The 18885-nt window shown below is 59.4% G+C and overlaps 1 protein-coding gene across 6 annotated transcripts in view; it reads left to right on the forward strand.

Moving 5' to 3' along the window:
* Positions 1-1780: 1780 nt before the first annotated feature.
* The window catches only part of CHERP (calcium homeostasis endoplasmic reticulum protein), a 40456-nt gene continuing 23351 nt past the window's right edge, over positions 1781-18885 (forward strand). For 2 of the 6 annotated variants that reach the window (XM_061577433.1, XM_061577435.1), the window contains exons 1-17: positions 1781-1936; positions 2480-2650; positions 3264-3460; positions 3829-4086; positions 4405-4566; positions 4990-5127; positions 5582-5733; positions 7198-7312; positions 7936-8025; positions 8416-8556; positions 8865-8952; positions 9514-9731; positions 11829-11970; positions 12344-12669; positions 12819-12952; positions 14038-14130; positions 14668-14781. In XM_061577433.1, the coding sequence (XP_061433417.1) occupies positions 1789-1936; positions 2480-2650; positions 3264-3460; positions 3829-4086; positions 4405-4566; positions 4990-5127; positions 5582-5733; positions 7198-7312; positions 7936-8025; positions 8416-8556; positions 8865-8952; positions 9514-9731; positions 11829-11970; positions 12344-12669; positions 12819-12952; positions 14038-14130; positions 14668-14781 (2687 nt within the window). In that variant the 5' untranslated portion in view covers positions 1781-1788. Of the gene's footprint in view, positions 1937-2479; positions 2651-3263; positions 3461-3828; positions 4087-4404; positions 4567-4989; positions 5128-5581; positions 5734-7197; positions 7313-7935; positions 8026-8415; positions 8557-8864; positions 8953-9513; positions 9732-11828; positions 11971-12343; positions 12670-12818; positions 12953-14037; positions 14131-14667; positions 14782-16655; positions 16794-17419; positions 17512-17817; positions 18007-18885 lie in introns of all 6 variants that reach the window. The other 4 variants (XM_061577434.1, XM_061577438.1, XM_061577437.1 and 1 more) reach the window with 4 other exon arrangements.

The raw sequence follows: 18885 nt of genomic DNA on the forward strand, positions 1-18885 counted from the left end.
TGTGGGGGGGCGGGGCGGTGTGGGGGGGGCTGGGGCGGTTGTGTGAGGGGGCGGGTCGGTGTGTGGGGGGGCGGTGGGCCGTGTTGTGTGAGGGGGCGGGGCGGTGTGTGGGGGGGCGGGGCAGGTTGTGTGGGGGGGCGGGGCGGTGGGTGGGGGTGGGGCGGGGCGGGTGTGAGGGGGAGGGGCGCTGTGTTGAGGGGGCGGGGCGTGTGTGTGGGGGGGAGTTGGCGGTGGTTGGGGGGCGGGCGGTGTGTGGGGGGGCGGGGCGGTGTGTGTGAGGGCGGCGGGGACGGTGGGTGGGGAGGCGGGGCAGGTTGTGTTGGGGGGGGCGGGGCGGTGTGTCGGGGGGGCGGGGCGTGTGTGTGTGGGGGGGCGGGGCGGTGTGTGAGGGGGGCGGGGCCCCCCCCCCCGGTTGTTGTGAGGGGGGGGGGCGTGTGTGGGGGGGCGGGCGGTGTGTGGGGGGGCGGGGCGGTTGTGTGGGGGGGCGGGAGCTGGGTGGGGGTGGGGTGGAGGGGGCGGTGCGGTGGGAGGGGGTGGCAGGTGTGGGGGCGGGTCGTTGTGAGGGGGCGGGGCTCGGGTGGGTGAGGGGGGGGGCGTGGGTGAGGGGACGGGGGCGGTGTTGTGGTGGGGGAGGGGGGCGGGGGTGGGTGGGGAGGGCGGGGCGGTGGGTGGGTGGGTGGGCGGCGGCGGTGGGTGGGTGGGGGTGCGGTCGTTGGGGGGGGGGGGAGCGGGGCGGTGGGTGGGTAGGGGGGGCGGGTCGGTGGAGTGGGTGGTGGGGGCGGGGCGGTGGGGGCGTGGCGGGGGCGGGAGGCGGCGGTGGCGTGGGTGGTGGGGGCGGGGCGGTGGGTGGGTGGGGGGAGGGGCGGTGGGTGGGTGGGGGGTCGGGGGGCAGGTGGGTGGGTGGGGGGGCTGGGAGGTGGGTGGTTGGGGGGGGGGCGGGGGTGGGTGGGGGGGGGGGCGGTGGGTGGGGGGGGCGGGGGCGGGGTGGGTCGGGGGGGCGGGGCGGTGGGTGGGTGGGCGCGGTGGGTGGGTGGGGGGGGGGGCGGTCGGGTGGGTGGGGGGGGGGGCGGTTGGGTGGTGTGGGGGGGGGGGCGGTGGCGTGGGTGGGGGGGGGGGGCGGTGGGTGGGTGGGGGGGCGGGGCGGTGGGTGGGTGGGGGGGCGGGCGGGGGGTGGGTGGGTGGGGGCGGGGCGGTGGGTGGGTGGGGGGGCGGGGCGGTGGGTGGGTGGGAGGGCGGGGGCGGTGGTGTGGGTGGGAGGGCGGGGCGGTGGGTGGGTGGGGGGGCGGGGCGGGTGGGTGGGTGGGGGGGCGGGGCGGTGGGTGGGTGGGGGGCGGGGCGGTGGGTGGGTGGGGGGGGGGCGGTGGGTGGGTGGGGGGGCGGGGCGGTGGGTGGGTGGGGGGGCGGGGCGGTGGGTGGGGGGCGGGGCGGTGGTTGGGTGGGGGGGCGGGGGCGGTGGGTGGGTGGGGGGGGCGGGGCGGTGGGTGGTGGGGGCGGGGCGGGGGGCGGGGGTGGGTGGGGGGCGGGGCGGGGCGGTGGGGTGGGTGGGGGGGGGGCGGGGCGGTGGGTGGGTGGGGGGGCGGGGCGGTGGGTGGGTGGGGGGCGGGGCGGTGGGTGGTGGGGGGGCGGGGCGGGGCGGGTGGGTGGGGGGGCGGGGCGGGGCGGGGCGGGTGGGTGGGTGGGGGGGCGGGGGGGGGGCGGGGCGGGGCGGTGGGTGGGTGGGTGGGGGGGCGGGGCGGGGCGGTGGGTGGGTGGGTGGGGGGGCGGGGCGGGGCGCGGGGCAGTCGGCGCATGCGCACTGCTCCCGTCTCCTGGTCGTCGCTGGGCCTCTCCGTGTTCCCGCCTGCGTCGTCGTCGTCGCGGATACGAGGAGGAGGAGGAGGAGAAAGACGCGGTCGCCCGCGACATCCCGCCATGGACATCCCGCAGCCTCCCGACGGTGAGCGGCGCCGTGAGAAACCCGCCCGAGAAAGGGAGCGGGGAGCGGGCGGGGGGGGGGAGGCAACGGTGGTGCCAGGCGACGGCCAGGCGCAACTTGGTTAGACTAGGCCGCGTTTCTTGGGTTTCCAACGCAGGCGATTTCAAATGACAAAATCGATTTTTGCGGATAGTTTTATTCACGAACTGAATGTCCTCTCCTGTGTGGGTTTTTTTGTTAAATTGCCAGTGGTGTCTTCCCAACGAATGGCTTCATTATCAAGGTGGGAAGAGTGGCGTGCAAGTGATCACACAGAGGTGCATGCAGCTCCTGAAGGGATATCAACGACACGAGATAGGCGATGGGACCTACCCAGATGGCAGCATGCCTTGGTCCTCCTCACTCGGTGTCCCTCCCTCACTCGGTGTCCGTCCCTCCCTCACTCGGTGTCCCTCCCTCCCTCACTCGGTGTCCCTCCCTCCCTCACTCGGTGTCCCTCCCTCCCTCACTCGGTGTCCCTCCCTCCCTCACTCGGTGTCCCTCCGCCCCGTGTCCTCCGTGCAGACCAGGAGCAGAGAAACATCATCGACAAGCTGGCGCAGTTTGTGGCGCGCAATGGGCCCGAGTTTGAGAAGATGACCAAGCAGAAGCAACGCGACAACCCCAAGTTCGCGTTCCTCTTCCGCGGAGAATACTTCAACTACTACCAGTACAAGGTCACCACGGAGCAGCAGAGTGAGTGTAGCAAACACGCTCATTCACCACCCACACCAGCACCACCACCACCACATGCAGTCGTGTCCACACTGTGGTGGTTGTAGTCGCCTCTTGCCGTCTGCTCAGTGCACGCAACCATACTCGCATGTATGCGCATGCACGCGCACATAGAGATGTACGTATACATGTACACCAAAACACGCGGGCATGCATTGACACATGCACACAACATGCATGAACACAACAACAACCGCCATTCGCCACTAAGTGGCGGTGACGTCACCACGACGCTTGTGCCAGGCCATGTGCACCTTGAGGCCACGTGAAGTGTCGAACGCCCGCTGGCAGGTCACGGGGCAGGCCCAGGTGCCACGGGTCGACTGAGATGACCGAGATGACTGGCTGATGCACCACCTGTGCCCCCTACTGTGCCAACATTAACACACACACGAATACTAGCAAACATGTGTACACACAAGTTGTCACAACATGCACACACTAACACACAAATTCAAACAATTGCACATGTCACACATACAAGCACAAACAAGCAAACACTCTTCACACGTATGCATGTGTATACACTTGTGCGCCCTCACAAACACGCGCATGTGATCTTGACTGCACACAGTCCTGAAGCAGCAGCAGGCACGCATGGCTGGCGCCTCGGGCCAGCCGGTCTCTCTGCACCAGGCGCTGGTGCAGCAGTCGCTGCAGACGGCGCCCTGGCAGCAGGGCCAGGGCAGCCCTGGGGGGCAGCAGCAGCAGCTCCCGCCCTGGCAGCAGGACAACGCTCAGCCCCAGCTCCCGCCGTGGCAACAGCCTCAGGTACTGTCATGCATCCTGGGGGCACGGCCGCCGTGTGTGTTGCGTGCACACCTTGGCTGCGTTGGGTCCGCCTTGCCTACTGTGGGACAGGAGATGCGGGTGCTGAGTTTTAATTATTGTGTGTGTTATGTAACAAATTATACGAAGCACAAATGCAGGTCCGCCTGTGGAAGAGGAGTCTTGAGACTCGGTGAGGTGTTCAAATAAGTAATGTTGCTAAGTCAGGCATCACAGTGGCCATATGTATATCGGTTTCTTTTCAATACACATATCGCTGTTGCGAATACATCGGAGTGAGAAGGAACATCAAAACCAGGATTATAAAACAAATGACAATCTCCTTCGTCTCCGTGTTCATGTCCTTGCAGGGCCAAGCCAGCCCCGGGCAGCAGCAGGCCTTGCCGCCCTGGCAGCAGCCTCAGCCGCAGCCCGACCCGGTGCTGCCCCCGTGGCAACAGCCTGCTGCCCAACCGCTGCCGTCCGCTGCCCTCCAGGGCCTCCCGCCCTGGCAGCAGCAGGGACCCGACCCCGTGCAGCCGTCGCTGCCCCCCTGGCAGCAGCAGCAGCAGCAGCAGCAGCAGCCCCTGATGCCGGCGCAGCCGCAGATGCCTGTGGTCCCCTCTCAGGTGTGAACCGGGCTTGTGATGACGCGATGATAAAACATCTTTGCGCGATGGGAATGTGTTTAACACGTAGGCTTTCTCGACCAAGCAGTAACTAAACGGCACGTGTTGTTTACGTGACGAACCTTGCTAATTGGCTGTGTCGGGTGGTGGCGGGTTTAACGACACATTGATATTTACGTGATCTGACCCAGCGAAAACTCTGTTATGGATGGAACCGCGTGCTCGTCGATTGCACGTTCATCTTCCGTGGGGTGGTGGTGGCGATGTGAGCTCGTCCTCAACGCTGTCGTTACCGTCGTCGTTGTGGACGCCCGGTAGGGTGGCGCCCCGCCAGTCGCGGGCCCCGACGGACCGTTCAACGCCGGCCCGGTGGCGCCCGGTGGCCGCATGGTCCCCAGCCCGCAGCATGTGCAGGAGCAGATCCAGCAGAGCCTCGCCAACTTGCAGCAACAGCAGCAGCACCTCCTGCAGCAGCAGCAGGTGAGGGGGGCCAGCAGGTGACCCTGGTGCTGAGCGAGTGGTGCGTGTGAAAGTCGGCAACGATGAGCAGGGTTGCCATGCAACAGGATGGTGCAGATTCGTCTTGTTGCTGAAGGGTTGTGTCGCTATGCAACAGGAAGGTCCTGATGAGTAGTGTTTGCCGTGCAATAGGGAGGTGTTGACGGTGAGTGTTCCTATGCAACAGGGAGGTAATAATTGGTAGCATTGCTATGCAACAGGGAGGTACTGATGGATAGTTTTGCTTGGTAACAGTTGAGCTAATCGGAAATATTGCTGTGCAACAGGGAGGTGCTGACAAAGTGTTGCCATGCAACAGGCTGGCGAGGGTTGCTGTTTCCGCAGCAACGGCGCATGAGCGTCCCCACGGTAACGGTGTGCGTTTGCCGCCCCGCGTGACGCCAGGAGCAGATGGAGGCGGCCGTGTGTGCGGCCCAGGAGGCGCGCGTGCGCGCAATGGCCGCCGAGGCCCAGCTCAGCCTGAGCGACCTGGACGGCCTCCTGCAGCCGATCATCGACACGTGCACTAAGGACGCCATCTCTGTATGGCACCTCACCCCTCCACCAGCACCAACAGCGTTGATTGAGCAGTCTATTGTGTGTGTGCACGAGATGGTTTTGGTATGTGCGTAATGGCGAACACAGCGTGCGTTTCTTGAGACGGTGATTGTGTCTGTGTGACGGTTTTTGGGTGTGGTTGTGAATGTGTTTAATGTTGTTAGTGCGTGACGATGTGTGTGTGTGTGATTAGTGTTGGTTTGTGAAAATGATGTGTCACGGTGTTGGTGTGTGATGCTGTGTCCAACGGTATTGATGTGTGATGCAATCCGTGTGACAATGTGTTAGTGGTGGTGTGTGTGTGTGATGATGCGTGTCAATGTTTGCGGATGATGGTCTGCATGTCACGGTGATGGTGCGATCGTATGTTAGCGACGGTGACGTTGCATGCGACGGTGATGTGACGGCGGCGATGACTTCTCGCGTGCGCTGCATGCAGACCGGCAAGACGTGGATCTTCTCAAACGCCAAGTCAACGGGGGTGTGCGAGGCGCTGGCCGAGTACCTGCGCTGGAGGATCGTGCGTCCGGGCTCCAGCTTCGAGCTACGCCTGCACCTCATCTACCTCATCAACGACGTTCTGCACCACTGGTGATTGCCGTGCCTGCCCCATTGCCCCGTTGCCCCCCCCCACCCCCTTGCATCCATGCCAGAGGTCGCAAACGGGTTTTGATTCCTTACCCGTACCCGGCCACACTAGGGTCGCAAACGGGTACCCGTACCCGGCCGTACCCTACCCGTACCCGGCCGGGTACGGGTAGGGTACGGGTAGGGTACGGGTATCCGATTGCGACCTCTGGGATGAAGCCATGTTGCAGGCGCGGGTGGGTTGATTCTAGGAACTTGAATTGTGAGAAGAGACGAGACGTTGGGAATTGAGTGACAAACGGTGACTCACCAGTGACTCACGGTTTACCCGTACCCGGCCGCACCAGGGTCGCAAACGGGTACCCGTACCCAGATGGGTACGGGTAGCCGGGTATCGGGTAGGGTACGGGTATCGGGTACCCGGTTGCGACCTCTGATCCGTGCTAACCGCAGGGTTGCGTTGAAGGCGACTCCGTGTTTGTGGTCCACCGCCACGCTCGGTGCTTTTTGTCTTGTTCGGTCAGGTGGCTCTTTCCACTGCAGAACGCGAGCCGTGCCCCGTGAACAAAACTAAAAACTAAAACTATTAATTTACCAGGTCAGGCCCACTTGCGCTATATAGCTCTTTTTCAGAAACAACCTGGCCACAAATGATACCTCAATGACGTGGCTTACCACGTGGAATTTTATAGCAGCCAAACGCATGTTTCTAAATGTGCTGAGAAAAGCAGAGGACCTGGAGAAAATTCCACGCGACCTACGGGGGAGAAAATGCAAACTCCAAATGTACAGCAGGGGTCGAGGTCGCGATCGCCACCGTGGGGTCCCGTCGCACGCGGCTCACCCTGGTCCTGCTTGGCCTGAGCCACCAGAGTTTTCACGACTTCAGTTGGAACTCGGTTGTGCAAACAGCCAGGGGAAAACAATCCTCACCACGAGCACGACTCGGATATGTAAGTGGGACTTGTGTAGCATGGCGTAGATTTTAAGCATGCGACGAATTCATCTTCTTGGTTCTTTCGGTAAAGTCACGTAGAAGGGAAATAATAAAATAATAAATATCAAACATAATAAAACATAATTCTCACGACGTTTCAGCCACAACGCAAGCAGCCGTCTTCAGGTGAAGAACAGGTCTGTCGGAAAGACAAGCTTGGTGGTGTTCTTTCGGACGCTGTCTTTCCGACAGCCCTGTTCTTCACCTGAGGACGGCTGCTTGCGTTGTGGCCAAAACGTCGTGAGAATCGTATTTTATTATGTTTTATTATTATTATTTTATTATTTCCCTTCTACGTGACTTTACCGAAAGAACCAAGAAGATGAATCCCTGCAGTCACGAAAGCTTTACATCGAAATGCAACGAATTGTCGCTATTTGGGGGTCAAAATTAAATCCGGGAACTGATCCTGTTTGGTCCCGTCTTTGCCGGCTCATGTGTACTTGCGGTTGCGTGTGGTTGCGCGGAAGCAGCCAGCGCAAGCAGGCGCAGGAGCTGCAGGTTGCACTGCAGCAGGTGGTGGTGCCCATCTTCTGCATGGCCATCTCCGGCGTAGAGGAGGAGAAACAGCAGAAGCTTACGAAGGTACGGGCTGTGCGAGTGAGTGAGTGTGTGCGTTGTGTATGAATGTGTTAGGTGTGTGCACGTTGTGTGTGTGTGTGAGCACGAAAACCCGAGTTCGGTTGCTGCTCGCGACAAACAGCAGCGGCGAATATCTGAACCGGTCCTGGGCCTCCTTTAGGTCAACTCGGCCTTGAAAACGAGTAGCTGGAGTTGTGTGAGACGTCGCCACTGGGGAGACAAAGTTGGCTGGGCGTAGTGCGAGCCACGCCACCCCTCCGTGCGCCGTGTTCTTCATAGGTGCACGCGTACAGCACTTGCCTCAAGAGTCTGTTAAGGCTATACGGGGGATCTTTGTCTTTTTGTGAGTGTTCGTTGCATTGTTGTGCTGTGTTACCGTGCCGGTTTGACGCTGCCTTGCATCTTTCCATGTGCTGCTGTGTTGATGCTACTTTGTGCTCCTGCTATGCGCCGGTGTGCCATGTCTTTGTTGTGTGTCCGTACGTTTCCGTGTGCTGCGGCTCTTTATGTTACCGTCTGTGTCCTGGTTATGTCCGTGTGTTTGCGTCGCTTTGGCGCTGTGTGTTCTATTGCCTCCACCGTGTTCCCTCGGTTGACGACTTCCCCGTGTGTGTGTGTGTGCGCAGCTGCTGCAGCTGTGGGAGAAGAATCGCTACTTTGAGGACAGCATCATCGGACAGCTGAAAAACCCAGGCCCGAGCCTTGCGCAATACAAGGCAAGCACTCCTCCTCATTCTTATCCCTGCATTCGTCTTCAAGGCTTGTTAATGTTACCTTACCGTCGGTTAACATGTGCCATGTGTCCTGAGTGTGCTGTTTGTCCTGTGCCTGTCACGTGACCCGTGTGTCCCGTGTGACTTGGGTGCAGTGTGTCCCTTGTCATGTGTCCTCCGCCTTGTCACTTGACCCATATTTAAATCCAATTTACAATTGACCCACCTGCTTGTCATCTGTCCCGCGTGCCTTGTACCCATCATGTAACTTTTGCCTGTCGCGTGAGCCGTGTGTGCTGTTTGTCACATGACCCGTATCTACAGCATGTCCCTCGCCTGTCACATGACCCCGTGTGTCCCTTCACCCACATCTCCCCCCCCCGCGGGCTGCAGACGGCGCTGATGGCGGAGTACGCGTCGGTGGTGGCGCCCGTGCAGCTGGCCGTGCAGCAGCAATTCCGCACGCTACAGATGCAGCACCAGCAGTTTGTGGACCACCTCACCTCCATGCAGCCGCACCTGCCGCCGGCGCTGGTTAGTGCAGGGGGAGTCGGCGGGGGGTGAGAGGGCTGGTGTCGTCATCTCACGACACCGCTGGGAAGGACGGCTGTGTTGTAACGGGCTTGTCGGTGCACTGGAGCGACGCGTGTTAGATCCGGGATTCAGACCCTGTCTGTTTCCCGCTGTAGGTTCATAATGACTGTGGGCTCAAATCCAGGCAAGCGCTGGTGGTTAAACTGTGATCACTAGTGTAGCGAGTGGTGGTCTCAAGCCTGTTAGAAGTGACCGCACTGTTCCCGTGTGTCCCCGTGCGTTCCCTTCGCTGCTGCTTTGGTCGCCAGGGCGTGCAGCCCACGGGGCAGCCGGGAGCCACGACCCAGGCACCTGTGGGGCCAGTTACCACACAGCCTCCCACCTCTTCGCAGGGAGGTGAGCTCACGCACTCGCTCACTCACGCACTCGCTCGCTCACGCACACACTCGCACGTACACTACGGAATGGCTCGCGACCTAAATAACTTGAAGTGATGCAAGTCATCTCACTGTGCCCCCCCCCCCTACTACATGCACTCTGGGCTCCAAGGCTTTCTTTCGAAACCCGCGGTCAACCTTGGCTCGGTGGGGAGGCCACTCATTCTACTCTGCTGCTTCTGCACTCTGGAACTTGCTTCCCCCACCCATCAGTGCTGTCAACTCCCTGCCCCCTGTTCCAAGTCCAGGCTTGAGGCCTTCTTCTGCCTCTGACTGGTCGCCTGTCCATTAAATAAACACTGCCGCTGTTTCCTCACAGCGTCTGGAGATGCGGTGGCATTTGGACGTCGCTACATGAGTCCACGTTGTCACCGTATATTTAGTCGCAGGCGTCTGGTATCATTGGTCTGATATCACCGCGAGGTCTGATCCTTCGCGTGCGCTATCGCCGAGTCCCGTGGCTCTGGGTTTCCTTGTCGCTGATGTTCGACGGCGCTGCGATGTGACGCGCGTCTGACAGGGGGGGCCTTCCAAGCGCCGGTCGTGTCGGGACCTGGGCCGGGGGGCCCTATCGGATCGGGGGGCCCCCCTGAAGCCATCCCTCCCGTCGGCGCTGAGGGGCACCACCCCTCTGCCTTCCCTTCCTCGCAACAGGGGCCACCGCAGCAGCAGCAGCAGCAGTCACAGCAACAGCAACAATCACAGCAGCAGCAACAGCCTCCCTGGAACAACCAGCAGGTGGGATGATCTGCTGTTGTGTGTGAGTGTGCTGCCTCTGTGTGTGTCTGCTGCTGCCTCTGTGTGTGTCTGCTGCTGCCTGTGTGTGTGTCTGCTGCTGCCTCTGTCTGCGTGCTGCCTGTGTGCGTGCTACCTGTGTGTGTGCTGCCTCTGTGTGTGTGTCTGCTGCCTGTGTGTGTGTGTCTGCTGCATGTGTGTGTGTGTGTCTCTGTGTGTGTGTCTGCTGCCTCTGTGTGTGTGCTGCCTCTGTGTGTGTGCTGCATGTGTGTGTGTCTGTGTGTCTGCTGCCTCTGTGTGTCTGCTGCATGTGTGTGTCTCTGTGTGTCTGCTGCCTGTGTGTGTGTGCTGCCTGTGTGTCTGCTGCCTCTGTGTGTGTGCTGCCTGTGTGTGTGTGCTGCCTGTGTGTGTGTGTGTGCTGCGTGTGTGTGTGTGTGCTGCCTCTGTGTGTGTGCTGCCTGTGTGTGTGTGTGCTGCCTCTGTGTGTGTGCTGCCTCTGTGTGTGTGCTGCCTGTGTGTGTGTGTGCTGCCTGTGTGTGTGTGCTGCCTGTGTGTGTGTGTGCTGCATGTGTGTGTGCTGCCTCTGTGTGTGTGTGCTGCCTCTGTGTGTGTGTGTGCTGCCTCTGTGTGTCTGCTGCATGTGTGTGTGTGCTGCCTCTGTGTTTGTGTGTGTGCTGCCTCTGTGTGTGTGTGCTGCCTGTGTGTGTATGCTGCATGTGTGTGTGTGTGTATGCTGCCTGTGTGTGTGTGTGCTGCCTCTGTGTGTATGCTGCCTGTGTGTGTGTGTGCTGCATGTGTGTGTGCTGCCTCTGTGTGTGTGTGCTGCCTCTGTGTGTGTGTGTGCTGCCTCTGTGTGTCTGCTGCATGTGTGTGTGTGCTGCCTCTGTGTTTGTGTGTGTGCTGCCTCTGTGTGTGTGTGCTGCCTGTGTGTGTCTGCTGCATGTGTGTGATTGTGTCTGCTGCATGTGTGTGTGTGTGTGTGCTGCCTCTGTGTGTGTGTGTGCTGCCTCTGTGTGTGTGTGCTGCCTGTGTGTGTATGCTGCATGTGTGTGTGTGTGTATGCTGCCTGTGTGTGTGTGTGCTGCCTCTGTGTGTATGCTGCCTGTGTGTGTGTGTGCTGCCTGTGTGTGCTGCCTCTGTGTGTGTGCTGCCTCTGTGTGTGTGCTGCCTGTGTGTGTGCTGCCTCTGTGTGTATGCTGCCTGTGTGTGTGTGTGCTGCCTGTGTGTGTGTGTGCTGCCTGTGTGTGTGTGTGTGCTGCCACTGTGTGCTGCCTCTGTGTGTCTGCTGCCTGTGTGTGCCTGCTGCCTGTGTGTGTGTGTGTGCTGCCTCTGTGTGTGTGTGTGCTGCCTCTGTGTGTCTGCTGCCTGTGTGTGTGTCTGCTGCCTGTGTGTGTGTGTGTGTGCTGCCTGTGTGTGTCTGCTGCCTGTGTGTGTGTGTCTGCTGCCTGTGTGTGTGTGTGTGCTGCCTCTGTGTGTGTGCTGCCTGTGTGTGTGTGCTGCCTCTGTGTGTCTGCTGCCTGCGTGTGTGTGTGTGCTGCCTCTGTGTGTGTGTGCTGCCTGTGTGTGTGTGTCTGCTGCCTGTGTGTGTGTGTGTGCTGCCTATGTGTGTCTGCTGCCTGTGTGTGTGTGTGTGCTGCCTCTGTGTGTCTGCTGCCTGTGTGTGTGTGTTGCCTCTGTGTGTGTGCTGCCTGTGTGTGTGTGTGCTGCCTCTGTGTGTCTGCTGCCTGCGTGTGTGTGTCTGCTGCCTGTGTGTGTCTGCTGCACGTGTGTGTGGCAGTTAGCACGCTGCACTATGAACCTAGCGACCCGAGTTCGATTCCCGCTGACGGCTAACACCAATGACAAATTTCTGAACTGGCCCTTGGCCTCCGCAAAGTCGATTCGGCCTCGAACTAGTACCTGGTGCAATGGGTAAACATCTCCGCTCGGAAGACGACGGTGGCCGGGCGTGGTGCTGGCCACCCACCCCCTTGAGTGCCATGCCGGCCTTCATAGGTGCTCGCTAACAGCACTTGCCCCTACGGTCCGTTAAAGGCTACACGGGAGATCTTTGTCTTGTGTGTGTGTGTGAGCTGTAAGTTAAACTAATGTTGTGTGCAGGGGCAGCAGGGGGCGCCGTGGGCTGCCAACCCCCCCAACTTCAGGGCCCCTCACCCTGGCGCCTTCAACCAACCCCCCCTCAACTTCCCACCCGGCCCCCCCCCAAACATCTCTTACGATTACCAGCACGGCTCGCACCAACGTACGTACGCACGCACCCACACGCACACATACGCACACACACTTGCGTGCAGCCCCAATAGGCGTGTCGCCAGACTCGGCCGGTCTTGTTTGAAACACGGCCAACATCGGCGGCTGTTGGAGATGGTGCTGGGCCTCCTCAACGGTCTAAATGAACACCTGGTGTAGCGTGTAAACATCATCATTGGGGAGACAGAGGTGCTAGCCACAACAGGTGCTGACTAACATAATTTGCCCAGAGGCATTTAGATAAACACAAAGATTACCTCTACTTGTGCCCAGCTAAGGGCACTTAGAAAAGACAAGCCTCTTGCACAGAAGACCTATCTTTAGATAATCGCGTGTGTGGGTATCAACGTGTCCGTGTGTTGCAGGAATTGGACCCCCACCCAGCTTCCACCACCCGCCCGGCATCCCCCCGATGGGGATGGAGTACCAGGCCCCGGCAGGACCCCTCCCGGCGCCGCCGCCGCCGCCCCCCCCTCCCCACAACATGGCGCCCGACTTCACGAAGCCCCCTCCAGGCTTCCCCAACATCCCGCCGCCGCCCGTGGGCACGCAGGCCGCCGCCGCTGCCGCGGCCGCCGCCGCGGCCGCCGCCACCGCCCCGGAGCCCGGCGTCGACCCCAACGACCCCACGCTGCTACCCACGATGCCCTACTACGAGCTGCCCGCCGGCCTTATGGCTCCGCTCGTCATGGTGGGTGTGGGATAGAGGGTCGTTGTGCGCGTCGCACTCGTGGACGAGCGTGGGTCAGGGCGCGTGCTGGACGCCCGCTGATTCTGGAACCATCTCTGGTCTCGCACGACACCCCGCCGCTAACCCTTGACCCCCGTGCGATCCCACAGCTGGAGGAGACGGAGTACCGTCCCCTCAACCCCAAGGACATCCGTCTGCCCCCCCCGATGCCGCCCAGCGACCGCCTCCTGGCCGCCGTGGAGGCCTTCTACAGCCCGCCGTCGCACGAGCGTCCGCGCAACAGGTAAGGGTCTCCCAGGGCCGCCACGTGGCCTGCCGCCACGCCGTCTCCCTCGCTCCGTCGTGCGCACTCTCGGCCTAGTTCAGGGCGCGAGAGCTGATTCGGCTGCTCCCCCGAAGACTTGCTGGCCTGGAAGCCGTGTGCTTAGCCAAGCCCTTTCATTATCACCGTCATTGTAGACATCATCACGAATATGGCCATCATTGTCTTCATTGTTAGGCATCTTCAGCTTAAAGCAGAGGTCGCCAACGGGTTTTGATTCCTTACCCGTACCCATACCCGGCCGCACCAGGGTCGCAAATGGGTACCCGTACCCGGCCGGGTACGAGTAGCCGGGTATCGGGTAGGGTACGGGTATCGGGTACCCGATTGCGACCTCTGGCTTATAGACCCTTCTCTGCCCCTGTGTGCCGAGATGTGCATGTCGTTCTTAATTGTGCAGCGTCTCGAAATGCAGCCGCATCCCTTTTGCGCTCTGAATATAAATCGGGTTCTCTTGCGGACTGCAAAAGTGGCAGCACAAGTCTCAACAGGCAGCCTTGTCACTGCGTTTGCAGATGAACTTGCGTGACACTTGGGACACGTGCAAGAAGATGCTGTCCCCTTTGTCGGGCGATGCCGTGAACTGGTTGGTGGTGTGATGGGGAGACGGGGCGCCACGCTGGCGAGATGTTAACTACCTCGCCGGCTTTACCAGAGGTCGTGGGTTCGATCCCAATCCTCACGCCTGCTGTATACATATTGGAGTTTGCGTGTTCTCCCCGTGGTCGCGTGGATTTTTCTCCGGGTCCTCCGGTTTTTCCCTTCACATTTACAATCGGCATGCGTTTTTGTAATATATTGGCTGCTACAAATCTCCACATGACGATAATCCACTTTGTTGAGCTATCATTGGTGATAGGCAATTGGCTTCCGAAAAATACCTATTTCTCTCAGTTTGGCCATACCTGGTAAAATCTTAAAATAGTTTTAGACGGTGGGCAGTGCGACGATGAGTCGGCGGCGCCGGCGTTGATGCCGATGCCCCCGGCGCGCGGGCGATTTGCTAAGCGTGAGCGGTGCGCGCCGCGGTGTCTGTGCGATGCCAGCAGTGAGGGCTGGGAACAGAACGGCCTCTACGAGTACTTCCGAGCCAAGATGCGCGCGCGCCGCCGGCGCGAGGAGCGTCTCCACCGCCGCGGGTGAGTTCCCTCACCCCCCCCGCACCCACCGCCGAAACGCTGTAACGTGGCGCGTCTCTATTACCTGTGGCACGCACACCCCTCCCCGGCGGTACGCGAGTGTGTGCGTTAAACGTACTTCGCCACCGTACGTAGCCGACCGAGACGCCGTAGTGAGATATTGTCTCCCTCGCCTGGTACGTCGGAGGTCGTGGGTTCGAGCTCGACCTTGACGCCTGCTGTATATTTGGAGTTTTTGCGTGTGTGTGTGTGTATATATAATTCCTTGTATATATTCACGCACACGAATCTGTGTGTATATCACTGCATTCATTGTAGTGGGGTAGTAATTATACGTGTGTCCACGAGTGTGTTTACTTGTTCGGCACCACGTCATATACTGTCACTACCCTGCTAAACCTTGGCCACTTGCAGCGCGTGACGACTTAATTTCAGCGACTCAATCGGCGGACACCGCCATGCGGAGCGCGGTGATTTTGTCGTGAGGAGCGGATTTTGGGGATTGACCTGCTCCGACCTTTGACCCCTCGATGCCAGGAGGTCGCGGTCGCGGAGCGGCTCGTGCGGCGGCCGCCGGTCGTACTCCAACTCCGGCTCGTCGTCGTCGGGATCCAGCTCCTCCTCGTCCTCACGCTCACGCTCGCCCCGAAGGTAACGCTCGCCCACACGGTAACGTCCCCACGGTAACGCTCACCCCCACGGTAACGATCGCCCCCACGGTAACGCTCGCCCCGAAGGTAACGCTCGCCCCGAAGGTAACGCCCCCACGGTAACGCTTACCCCCACGGTAACGGTCGCCCCCACGATAACACAGCTTGGTGTGACGCACGTACAGTAGTAAAACCTTGGACTGCAAGCATAATTCGTTCCGGAAACGTGTTTGTAATCCAAAGCACTCGTATATCAAAGCACTCGTATATCAAAGCACTCGTATCAAAGCACTGGTATATCAGTTGTGGTCACGTGACGTTCGGCAGACAAAGCGTATACACTATGTACTACTCGTATTGCAAGACCACGCTCGTTTATCAAATTAATATTTATTTTAAAAAATTGCTCGTCTTGCAAAACACTCGCTGACCAAGTTACTCGCAATCCAAGGTTTTACTGTCGTTGGATGTGCTCATCCTCCAAGCCTGCCCTGGTGGCATATACTGAATAAAAATATGTACTGAAGTGTCGATTTGTTGATTACAATTGGATCTTCAGCTCGGTACACTGAGCATTGTCTGCAATTGATATGCTGAAGATATTTATACTGGTATGAACGAAGTGGACCAGCCTACAATAGATTATATCGTCCGTCCGTTTGTCCGTCCGTCCGTGTAGCAACATCGCCCCCTACTGCAAACACTTGGCATGACCCTACAAAAACCTTTAGACTCAGTGACGCTTTCCTGGCTAAACAAGTGTAACATTCCCTTATAATTCCCTCAGATAGCTTTTAATTAAAACATTTAAATTAAAATTTAACTCACAGCGCCATAAAGCCTACAGCTAGGCCTAAAGCCTCAAACTACGCCTCAAACTCTCCCTTCGTATCGTACCCCCGCGTGTGTGCAAGGGAGTTAATGTTTAACAATGTTACATTCCCTGATGCTTTTAAATAGAAACATTTAAATTTAAAGCTTTTACATAAATAATAAAAACATTTAAATTTAAAATTAACTCACGGCGGCCTAAAGCCTACAGCTAGGCCTAAAGCCTAGAACTAGGCCTCAAACTCTCCCTTCGTATCGTCCGATTAGGTGTAGCAACATCGCCCCCTACTGCAAACACTTGGCAGGACCCTACAAAAAACCTTTAGACTCAGTGGGGCTTTCCTGGCTAAACAAGTGTAATAATACATTATGTTTATATTCTTTGGTTATTCGTTCCTACCAGCCCACCCCGCAGGGTCCTGTTAAATGTATGCTTAAGAAAAGGGAGTAAACTAATTTGTACATTTCGATTTAAAGCTTTCGTGACTGCGGGGATTCATCTTCTTGGTTCTTTCGGTAAAGTCACGTAGAAGGGAAATAATAAAGTAATAAAAATAAAACATAATCAATTAAAATTCTCACAACGTTTCGGCCACAACGCAAGCAGCCGTCCTCAGGTGAAGAAACAGAGCTGTCGGAAAGACAGCGCTCCAATGAACACTGCTAAGCTTGGCAGCGTATTTAAGCTGGGTGGGAGGAGCAGAGCGCCTTGACAAAGGAGTTTACATATCAACAGAGGAATTTAGCATAGAAGTAGCTATGATAATGTGAGATTAGCATGATGTTAAAGTGAGAAATTAGCATGTAAGCTAATCTGTACACTCGACGGAAAAACAAGCAACGTCAACAACGAGAAACGACACTAATAATCGTTGATTCCGTCGATGCCACGGCCTTGAGTCGTGACAAGCCATCGAATCGCTGGGGTGGGTGGTAGCGTTGGTGGTGAACCGTCGTGCCCATTCCACCTCCGCACACGTCACACTCCCGCCACGCCGGTCGTCGCAGCTTGACGGAACGTGCCGCGCTTCTCCCATTCCGCAGGCGACGGAGCTACAGTCGATCGCGCTCGAGGTCCCCGCGCTACCGCCGGAGGTCTCGCTCCGCCTCGCCGCGCGCCGCTGCCGCCTCCCCTCGCCGCCCGCGGGATCGCTCGGAGCGCTCCCGCAGCAAGACTCCTCCGTGCGTCGCTCGCTCACCTTGCACACCTGTGACCTAGTGACCCCCACGCGGCCGTGACCTCCTGTGGCTAGCTGTGACCTCCTGTGGCTAGCTGTAACCTCGTGACTCCCCGCGGCTGTGAGTTGGTGACCCTCCGTAGCCGTTACCCCGTGTGACCCCCCCTCCCGCATGCACGTGACCTGTGACCTCACGACCTCACGACCCTACTCAGACGTAGCTGCTCGCTCATGATCGCACACCTGTGACTCCCCGAGTACACGTGATACCTCGTGACCCTCTACACCTGTGACACCCTTGCCAACACACACTTGTGAATTAATGACCACGCACATCCGTGTTGCCCGTGCGCTCGTGATACCCACAATCCCCTCTAGCCGTAACGACAGAGCTGCCCTTGCTGTCCACTCTGCACGATGAGTCTCGGGGCAGCGTCGATGAGTTACCGGGGCAGCGTCGATGAGTTACCGGGGCAGTCCCCCGGGGCAGGTGGGGCAGCAGCACCCCGAGTCCCAGTGGGATCCAGAAGGCCAAGACGACGCCGACACACGCCAGTGACGTGAAAGCTGCGCTTGCTTGACGGTAGCGTGACGTGGCGCTGTGTGTGCCGCCCCCCCTCCCCCCCGCAGGTCGCAGGCGTCTGGATTGGGCGGTGGCCACGTGCATCCCGACCACCGGATCAACGAGGAGAACAAGGGGCGGCAACTCATGCTCAAGATGGGTGAGCGCCCGTCGCAACATCGTCACTTTATACGTATCCCAGCAGCCCGTGCGTCCCTTGGACCTTGACCGGTGAGCAAATATAGTATCATGAAAGCCAAGTATCAATCCGCTGCTGGATGAGGAGCCTCCTCTGAACTTTCCCATGCGAGTCGTTGGATGTTGAGCGACCGGGCGTGGCGCTGGCCACCCCCCCCCCTCGCGCGCCGTGCCGGCCACAGTAGCTGCTCGTTCATCATCACTTTGTTGAGGCTATACGGAGGGGGGGGGGGATCTTTGTTCTTGTGTGTCCGTGTGCGCGGCGCAGGCTGGAGCGGGGCCGGTGGCCTGGGCGCCAACGAGCAGGGCATCCAGGACCCCATAAAGGGCGGGGACATTCGGGACCGCTGGGACCAGTACAAGGGCGTAGGCATCCCCCTCGATGACCCCTTCGAGAGCTTCCGGCGCAGCAAGAGCAGCACTTTCATCGCGCGCATGAAGGCTCGCGTCGACGACCGTACGTAGCGGCGCGGGGCGGGAGGGAGGGGCGGGAGGGGCGGCTGCTGGGTTACCGGTCCGCGATCCGCGCTTCGATTAGAATTCAGCCTTACGCCCAGGACCCCCAAGCTTTGCGTAGTTTGTCTTGTGTTAGTGTCCGCGCTTCGATTCCTCCCCCCATGTTGAGCCAAGCAGCAACGACTTAGTTTCGTCTCGATCCACGGTGCATTTACCACCAACACGGTGCATGTCACAACACCCTCACCCACTCGCTCGCCCACACTCACCACACTGCAGGTCACAACACACTCACCCACTCACCCACGCTCACCACACTGCACGTCACAACACACTCACCCACGCTCACCACACTGCACGTCACAACACACTCACCCACGCTCACCACACTGCACGTCACAACACACTCACCTACTCACTCACCCACGCTCACCACACTGCAGGTCACAACACACTCACCCACTCACCCACGCTCACCACACTGCACGTCACAACACACTCACCCACGCTCACCACACTGCACGTCACAACACACTCACCTACTCACTCACCCACGCTCACCACACTGCAGGTCACAACACACTCACCCACTCGCTCACCCACGCTCACCACACTGCAGGTCACAACACACTCACCCACTCGCTCACCCACGCTCACCACACTGCACGTCACAACACACTCACCCACTCGCTCACCCATGCTCACCACACTGCAGGTCACAACACACTCACCCACTCGCTCACCCACGCTCACCACACTGCAGGTCACAACACACTCACCCACGCTCACCACACTGCAGGTCACAACACACTCACCTACTCACTCACCCACGCTCACCACACTGCAGGTCACAACACACTCACCCACTCGCTCACCCACG

This window comes from Lethenteron reissneri, chromosome 64 (assembly GCF_015708825.2).
Source record: "Lethenteron reissneri isolate LAM-NWPU_2019-01 chromosome 64, ASM1570882v1, whole genome shotgun sequence".
Taxonomy (NCBI): domain Eukaryota; kingdom Metazoa; phylum Chordata; class Hyperoartia; order Petromyzontiformes; family Petromyzontidae; genus Lethenteron; species Lethenteron reissneri.